The sequence below is a fragment of the Austrofundulus limnaeus genome, unplaced genomic scaffold (genome assembly GCF_001266775.1).
Source record: "Austrofundulus limnaeus strain Quisiro unplaced genomic scaffold, Austrofundulus_limnaeus-1.0 Scaffold29, whole genome shotgun sequence".
In the NCBI taxonomy this organism is placed as follows: Eukaryota; Metazoa; Chordata; class Actinopteri; order Cyprinodontiformes; family Rivulidae; genus Austrofundulus; species Austrofundulus limnaeus.
In genome coordinates, this window is record NW_013952431.1 from 1,102,648 (window position 1) to 1,111,241 (window position 8,594).

Genomic DNA, 8,594 nt, shown 5'->3' on the forward strand with positions numbered 1-8,594 from the left:
TATCCTGCTTTAACACACCTGGATCAAATAATCAATTATCTACTCAAGATAGCATCACGTTTAGTGGAAGCCTGTCAATGACTCACGCTTTTCAGTCAGGGAAACATCAAAAACATGCAGGACCATGAGGATCAGGGTTGGGGGACATCTGTCCTCAATTCATTAACTGATCCCAAGCAACACGGTGATCACAGCAAACTTCCTGTCGAGTACCTAGAAAAACCTTAGAGAAGTGCTGCTTTAAAGCCAAAAGTCATTCACATCAAATTTAGGGAGGTTTAACTGCATATTTGATACAATTACTTTTTAAGAAATTAGATTATGGACTAATTCACATAAAATCTAAATGTGTTTAAAATCAAACGTTTGCACAGTAGCATCCATCCAGACAGACTCCAGGCGTATTACTGCCCTTCTGGAGCAAACGGCAGAGAGATTATCTCCTGGTTACATCATCAGCTCCGGTGATGTCACTGATGACAAAATCTGAGGTTGAAGCAGGAGCCAATCAGAGCTGGCCGTGCAGGTGAGGCTTCCGTTTCACGATCCCTCGACATTCAGGGTTAATATTGCTTCAGTATTGCCACAGAAAGAGAATAATGAGTTTAAAACAGCTCACAGTCCCGTCAGCCCTCATTTATCAGGCAGAAACACGAGCCGACTCGTATCACCTTCATCGTATCGAGTGTACTGAAACTGTGCAATCAGTAGTGTACAAACTAACTCATGATCAGTAGTTACAATATGAAACAAACAAAAAACAAAAAGGAAATCACATAAACTGAATCTACATTCTAACTTTATCAGCTGACAGCACAAATGTAGCGTTACTTAGGGTATCTGAGGCGGCAAATACAAAAGTTACCTTTTGTTTTTTAAAGCAATAGTGTTGTAACTGATGCACGACCACCCTGATGGTCTGTGCATTATAGTGCTTTACTAACTATACACAAAAAACCCCACTTTAACACTTTAATTTGTGGTGATAATCATACTACCGTGATAAATGAGGGCTATCTTCTCTTGCTCAGCTGGTTTCTAACTTAAAAGAAAAAGAAAAATCGACAGAAGTTCGTGAACCAGTCTTGTTGTCGTGTCCTATTTGAAACACAAAAAGCACTGTCAGCTGTTGTGCTTTTGGTTGCAATTCATTAAGTTCTAAATGAGTTCACTTTCAGAATATTTCTAGATGAGGCGCCGCACCCCAGCAGCCTCAAGGATGTGCAGCGTCCCGCACTCACGCTCCCCCCCCGCACCGCACGACGCAGTCTCACAGACGAAAGCCGTTCGGCCGAATCGGCACGGCCAAGGTCGCACCCCGCCACACGCCGGGGGGCCCACTGCTGCCCCGCAGGGCAGAGCAGAGGAGGAGAAGGAGAAAGGGAGGTAGGTTCAGGGAGGATTTTGGTAGAAAAGTTGAGGTTCATCACAACCAAGACATGAAGTTTGTTTCAGTTGTACCAAAGTCAACACTTCCTTCCCTGCTGCTACGTGTGACCTCCACTTATATCTCCGTTCTCGCCGCTCTCCGTGTCGTGTAGGTTCCTGCTACTTAACACTCAGCTCAGCCTGCTTCAGTTGACCAGTACAAAGCCATGCTGCGAGTCCACCGTCTCCATCATCTCACTGTCCAGGAGAGAACCCTGCAGCTCAGGCATGCCCAGGCTGTCCGACGGCCCCGCGGCAGCCAGAACTCCAGGAACGGCCTCTCCTGGGCCAAGTGGAGGCATCAGACCAGGGTTCAGGGAGAACTCGTACGGGTCTGGTAGCAGAGTTTCAGGTCCGAGGGGCTGCTGCTCACAGCCCGTGGGGTAGTTGAAGCTCAGGCCGCTGCTGGAGGCCTCGGGAGGCTGTTGGTGGTGCAGCTGGGGGTGGAGGGGAGCTCCGTGGGGCAGATGCTGGGTGTAGTGGTGATGGCTCATGTAGGGATCGTAAAGCACCCCCCCACCGGGCTCCAGCAGGGGACTCAGGTTGAAGGGAGGGGAGGCCTGAGAACTGCCCTGCTGCTGGGGCTGAGGCTGGCTGCTGGCAGACATGGAGGGGCCCTGGGGGGGACTCGGGGGCACCGTCAGGTCCGAAGCAGGACTGCCTGGTGGGTAGGAGCCTTCAGCTATCTGCATCTGGTTGAAGTAAGCCTGCAGACCCATGCCCTGAGACTGCTGCTGCAGGAACATCCTCTTCTGGTTCAGCCTGTGAAAGAGACGACAAGGACACGATTAAAAAGATAAAACCAGAAACAAACATGAGCTAAATGTAAACAATTTTTAAAAAGGTGACATCTTATATCAGCTTTTCTATGTTTGTAATTAACTTAACAWCTCTTTGCATCATTTTTTATTTGAAATAAATCTGCTGCATGAAATGATTGAGGTAAGAAAACAGCCAATCAGAACATTTCGACCAATTCTCATTTCTTTAGACTTGGCTTCCAATCGATCTAAATCTCTTGTAATCTTTTAAAGTGGTCTTGAACAAAACGTTCTACAGACTTAAGTCTGTCTTTGAACTGTAGCTGCTTTCTTTCACTCATTTTATGTCCAGTCCTTGTATCTGACCATGACAGCATATTGTAGGGTGTGTTCCTAAACATGAGAAGAGAGGACAAGAGGAAGACAAAAGAAGAGTATGACTAATAACTATCCCTGAAGATGAATGGCATCTGGAAGTCATGTTTTAAAACAGAACAGCAAAGAGCTGAAATCGAACCGGAGAGATGATCATTTATGTGTCAGGTTTTCAGCTAACACCTCTGTTGAATCATAACATCGCTGCTTAATTCTGTTTTATCTTTTCTAACTGTGTTATTGTTGTTAATAAGTTTGTTTATATYTTAAAGTAAAGAAATTGGAACTAATTGTGTCTTTGTGACACACTGTTAATAATAAAACGGGACCAAAGATCCATCTACTTTTGTTTTTTTTACTTTTTTTACTAAGTTGTCTGTTATGTGTTGACACAACACCAGCTCATCCCTGAGCTTCTATAGGTCAGAGTTTAGTGGAATAACAAACAAATAAACTTCCTCTGAAATGGGTCAGGTGTTCGACTGAAAATGAGTGAAAAAACAGCCAAAGTCCAAAAAAAAATAGAACTCTGAAAAACCTTCAGTAATCTTGAAGAACCATTGATCCAGATGATCCAGACCTGATTAAAACAATGACAAGTCAGTTTGGCTTCTTGGAAGCAAAAAGAAACAAACCGTTAAAGACTTTTGCACAGCGCTGTAAAAATGAAAGGCAAAGAAACATAAAATCAGCTAAAGAGCAGCATGGACTGAATGATGGCTAAGTAAATGAAGCAGGTTGATCATCTGGCTGCGGCTAGTTTCCTCTCTGAATGATTCAGAATATTTAACTCTCCAAGAAAAAAAAAGAAAAGAAAATAAAGCCTAAAAGGCAGAGGAGACTTTAGCAGTGTGAATTACCTGTGTTCCTGCAGCTGCTGCTCTAAACTTCGAGGAGTCTCCTTACAGAAAAGCTGACAGCTAGCAGGACTGTTAGCCAAGATGTTGGCCTTTGGGCAAAAGAGACTAACAATTACATCACGATCATCTGCAACCTCCATCACTGCTGTGGTCAGCCAGTAATCTGAGTGGTGTGGACGGTACCTGTAGTCTGTGAGTGAGGTACTGTGTTTCCAAACTCTGTCTGCGGGACAGGAGAGGCGGCTGGGGCTCACCTTGGTATAAAGCTAGGCCCTCCTGCTGCTTGCAAGCCTCACCCTTCAATTAAAAACATAAAATGGTGCAAGAAAATTAGCTCAGATCACAGTTTTCCCCCCATCTCCTTCGTGTTAACAAAGCTGTGTCCTCATCCTCCTGCCCGGATGCTCGTGTGGCGACCCATCAGCCAGATGCCTTTTCTCTACAGGGAGCGTACCGGAGGGATTTCACATTAGGTAAATGGAATGAAAGCTAATTAAAAGGATGATGGGACTTCAAGCATCATAACAAACAAAGAGCAGCTTTATTTCATTATGAGATGGTTAACCAAAAATTAAAAACAAACAAACAAAAAGAAAAAAAAAGGTAACAGGAAGATCTTGTCTGTGCTAATTTATTTTTTGTTTACAGGAAAGCAACAGTTTTTTCATCAAATAGCTGCCCACGTGTTGTGTCTCTGTGTGTCTTTTTTGTGTGACAGAATTCTAGTACTTACTATGGGCAAGTCTGACGGATTTCAACAATGGCTGCATTCATTTTGGCCACGGCTCTGAGCTCCAGGGGGACAGGAGACAGTAAACAAGTCACAGTTGGCTGCCTCTCCTGGGGTTACACAACAGCCTGGGTGCTTGTGTGCTTTTTTTTTTTTTTTTTTTTTTATAAAATCAGAAGGCTGCAGATGAGCTTTGGGAGAATATGTAGATGTTGGAGTGTGTGTTTTTTGTGTGTGTTCTTGCAGCAGACTGACCTCCAGCAGGTTGTGCAAGTGGTGCTGTGGTCCCACAGGGCCCCCGGTGGCCCCTTCCCCAGAGCCCATCTGCTCTACCAGCATCTGGACTTTGTTTAGATCCAAGATGCCTTTGGTCCTTGCCAAGTTTTGGAGGTGCTGCCGAAACGCCACCAAACCTGCAAGCACAAATCAAATCCTTCAAAATCAGCACATTCACACTTCACATAGGATGAACCATGCTCCATTTTTTGTTGTTTTGTTTCCTACAGAAACCGGGCCTAATCCTCGCTGACGTTAGATTGGTGCGCACTTTTTATCACCTCTGCTGACAATGTCACTGGATGTACGTCAGTGTGTGCACATGTGACTGTACCTCTGAGTCTGTGTGTGTGTGTGTGTGTGTGAAAGTGTGTGCGTGCAACGGCACAAACAGCTCTGATAAGACCCGTCCAGTGGTGACGAGCTGCGGCTGTGAACGATAGGACCTGACTCACTGCGATGGTGGGAGTTATTTAAAACCAGAGTCAGCAGCGGACTGACGCAAAAGAATCTGCCACATCAATACCCTCCAAAGAAGATTATGAGAAAGAAAGAAATAAATATGTGCAAATACCAACTGGGAGCGCACGCTGCTGCTGACTGTCAACGAGGAGCTGGGGAAGGAACATATTTTTAACTCAGAATTATCGGTTCTGCTTGGCTTAAGAGCAGGTGATTTACAACCAGCAGGCACGGAAACAAACAGCAAAAAAAAGGGGGAAAAAAAGAAAAGAAAACAGAACAGTGCAGTAGACGGGGATTGTTTAACACCGCCTCTTATGTTTTTGGCTCTTCTGATGTGAAGACAGAAATCTTGCCTGCAACTTGGAAAGGAAAGGCAATGAAACAGGGAATGAGCAGTACATAGGGAGGGGGGTACGTTAACAGGAGGGTGGGTTGGGGGCCAAGGGGAAGTGAGATATGTGGGCTGAAACCTTCAAATGTGCGTCTGATTCACCAGGTGAATCATCGCCGTTGTAGTCGTCAGAGACACAGAGAGGATGAGAGACTGGAGGAGAGAGAAGGAAGAGATGGAGAAAGAAAGGTGTGAAGGAAGGGGGAGGTGGCAACGAGACAATTTCAAACACACGTATATTTTCTATAGAAAACACGCAGATCTGCTTCTGTGTGAACAGCTTTGACAGAGCAGCTGTAGGAGTGTTGCATCAGTGTCATGGAAATCAAAGTTCCTCGTCTCGCTCGTTGTTCGTCTGTGGCATCAAACTCCCTGTGGTCTCTGAGCTCACGGAGACATCTCAGATATGGCATTTAATTGACACTTATATGTGTCTGATCTGTGATTTCAAAGCATTTACGTTCAATCCGTCTTGGCGAAATCAGTTGCAGTCAATGTTAAAAATTCTTTTCACAGAGTCTCGGGAGCTTTGTTGCTCTGTTCAACAGACGTGCGGTGGGAATAGTATAGTGACAGTGTCAAAATATCCTGTCGTTGCATTACTGTTTCACTTTCAAAAGACTACAGAAAAAAAAGGAGATCATGTCTTTTTGATTCAACACATTCATTCTCATTGTCAAAACCTGCCTCCTACATAATCCACAGTATAACTTAAATCTGAGATGCAAATAGGAGTTAATGAAGGTTGGAGTGTGAGGAATTACATTAAAAACCCAGAGGAAAGCCCACGTTCTTATCAAAGACAACTGCGCAGCTGGCTAATATTAAAACAGCAGCAATGTTAAGGGTTAGTAGCAAATAAAGACTTATAACCTAGCTGCAGTGTCCAATCCTGGTCCTTTAGAGCCACTACCCTGCATGTTTTAGTTGTTTCCCTGCTCTTCAGGAACTCATCAAGTTCTGCAGAAGGCTGTTAATCACTAGTTTAWTCAAATCAGGTGTGCTGAAGCAGAGAAACATTCAAAACYTACAGGATAGCAGCTCTTGAGGAACAGGATTGGACATCCCTGCATAATTTATAAAGACAAATTTATTTTCATATTATAGGCAAAAAAATAATGGCTACGGTTAAGTGGCAGAAAAGATTTTCGAAGTGATAAATTGGACCTGGAGAACCTGCTATAAACAAAAAAGATATATCACTTCCTAAAAAGTAAATTCAGTTTGTGAGCTTACAGGTTTGGCATCTAAAGGAATCAAACCTCATCTAGCTGGTTCTGACCTTGTGTGAGGGAGGTGTCAGAGGCACGCCGTCCTTCTCTGAAGCTGATGGGGGAGCGGTTGTGCGTCTCCCTGTGCTGCGAAGTCAGGACAGCCATCGCTGGGTTGGCAGGCCTCGCCATCAAYAAGGGCGCAGGGGTGACGCCAGGAGTGGAGCTGCTGGCTGGCATCGCTTCGCTGAAGGAGGAGAGAGAATCCTCCAGCAGACCCAGGTCACTTTGCACGGACCCCATATCGTAGCCCATGTCTGAGTTCATGCTACTGGAGGATGGGTTGTGGCCGAGGGCGAAGAATTTACCTGAGGAGGAAACGTTGATCCCAGGTCAACACAGGGATTGAGAAAACTATTTTAGTTTTTAAGCAGAGGTCGTCAGCAAGGTTTTAATAACTTTGGATTTTTCATTATAGTTTAGTTTTATTTCGTTTTGACTTTTTTCTTTTAATTCAGTTAGTTTTAATMAATTTTTACAGTGGATTTGATCATTTTTATTCGATACTATTGCATTTTTAATGCTTATTTTTAGTTTAGTTTAGTTTTTATTAGTTCTAGTATTAGTTTGTTATATAGTTTACTTGCCAATGCATCCTCCATCTTGTGATGTTCCTGTGAGTTAACTAACCAACAGCTATTTGGTGGCTAGTTAAAGCAGCCCATTAGCGACACRTTCCTAAAATAATTGTGTAACTCAATTTTGCCAACTAACCCGGGGCTACCTGTTGCTTGTTATTCGTGGAGCTACTGAGAGAAGTTAGCGTGTCAAGATAGTCATAGTTAGCCATCTTGTGTGAGCTTGATTCATGCAGTTTTCCCCTTGAGAAGTTTTCCACCTGTTTTAGCACCTGTTTCCACTACAAGACACTTGATTTTATTTTTCTCGCAGTCGTATTTAAGGAAATCCCAAAGTGGATGCTTTCTCTCAACTTTAGTTGTCGTTATTTGGCAGATAATGCTGAGCAGCAGACTGTAAACGAGTGTTACAGACCATGAGGTGCCGTAAGCTGCCCACAGCTAATGTGAAACTACTCAATTAAAAAATAAATAAAAAAAAGATCCACACGGCTCAAAATTAATTGACAAACACTAAAACTAAGGCTACTCTATCTATAATTACATTTTCAGTTAGTTATCAWTTTTTTATTTTATTACAGTTTTTATTTATTTTAGTTAACTAAAATGTTTTTTTTTTCAATTTCAGTTTTCGTTACTGAGTTAATTTTAGTGAACTATAATAACCCTGGTCATCAGCAGACATCGTACCTTGGTTTGAGGGGCCCGGCTGATTCATGACTTCAGACAAGGTGTGCCGTCGTTGTCCAAATCGAGCTGTCTGATAGGCTGAGAGCAGGTGGGCCGGATCATCCTCTGTGTCGGGTTCCTCGGTCTCAATACCCTCGTCGATCGATGTCTCCATCATGTTGCTAGGCGACGAGGTGGAGGACTTGCGGAGGACAGTGGTGGGAGGTAGGGGGTCCAGCAGGCAGCCGTTCACCTGTGATGAAGAAAACGATAAAGAGACTGAAAGACGGAACAATAGTTAKACTTCTGAAACAGAAGGTGACAGCTATAAACAAAGCTAAACMGTCTGTGCCAGTTTCTGATGTGTTAATCCTGTGTTGAATTAGTATTTCCTCTTGGAGTGTGCCATCCTCTCAACAGAAGATCTTTGGGAGTCCTTCTACAGGTGTATTTGAGGACTGAGAAGGAATGGCTGCAACATTTAAACTGTAGGCATTTTCACACTCAAAGCAAACATATTCCTTAAAAAATCTAAGTATTATAAACCCTAAAGATGCACGCAAAACGACGGTACAGACAAACTTCATCGTTTGCAGATCMTAGAAACAAAAATGTCATCCTCCTTGCAAGGAGAAGAATTCCATTACTTGCCTCCCTCCGTTTCCTTTCATTTTACAAGAATCGTTTGCATATTTTAATTGTTTTTCTGTGTTTTAGTTACAGCATGAAGCCCTGTGTTTGTTGACTGAGATACACACACACACACACACACACACACACACACACACAC

The 8,594-nt window shown here is 43.6% G+C and overlaps 1 protein-coding gene across 1 annotated transcript in view; it reads right to left on the minus strand.

The window, feature by feature from the left end:
* Positions 1 to 672: 672 nt before the first annotated feature.
* Positions 673 to 8,594, minus strand: part of sik2b (salt-inducible kinase 2b) — a gene marked incomplete at its 5' end in the record, with an annotated part of 38,527 nt that continues 30,605 nt past the window's right edge. The window contains 6 exon segments of the mRNA XM_014005251.1: positions 673 to 2,190; positions 3,425 to 3,513; positions 3,608 to 3,721; positions 4,410 to 4,567; positions 6,569 to 6,865; positions 7,826 to 8,057. Coding sequence (XP_013860705.1) covers positions 1,575 to 2,190; positions 3,425 to 3,513; positions 3,608 to 3,721; positions 4,410 to 4,567; positions 6,569 to 6,865; positions 7,826 to 8,057 — 1,506 coding nt within the window.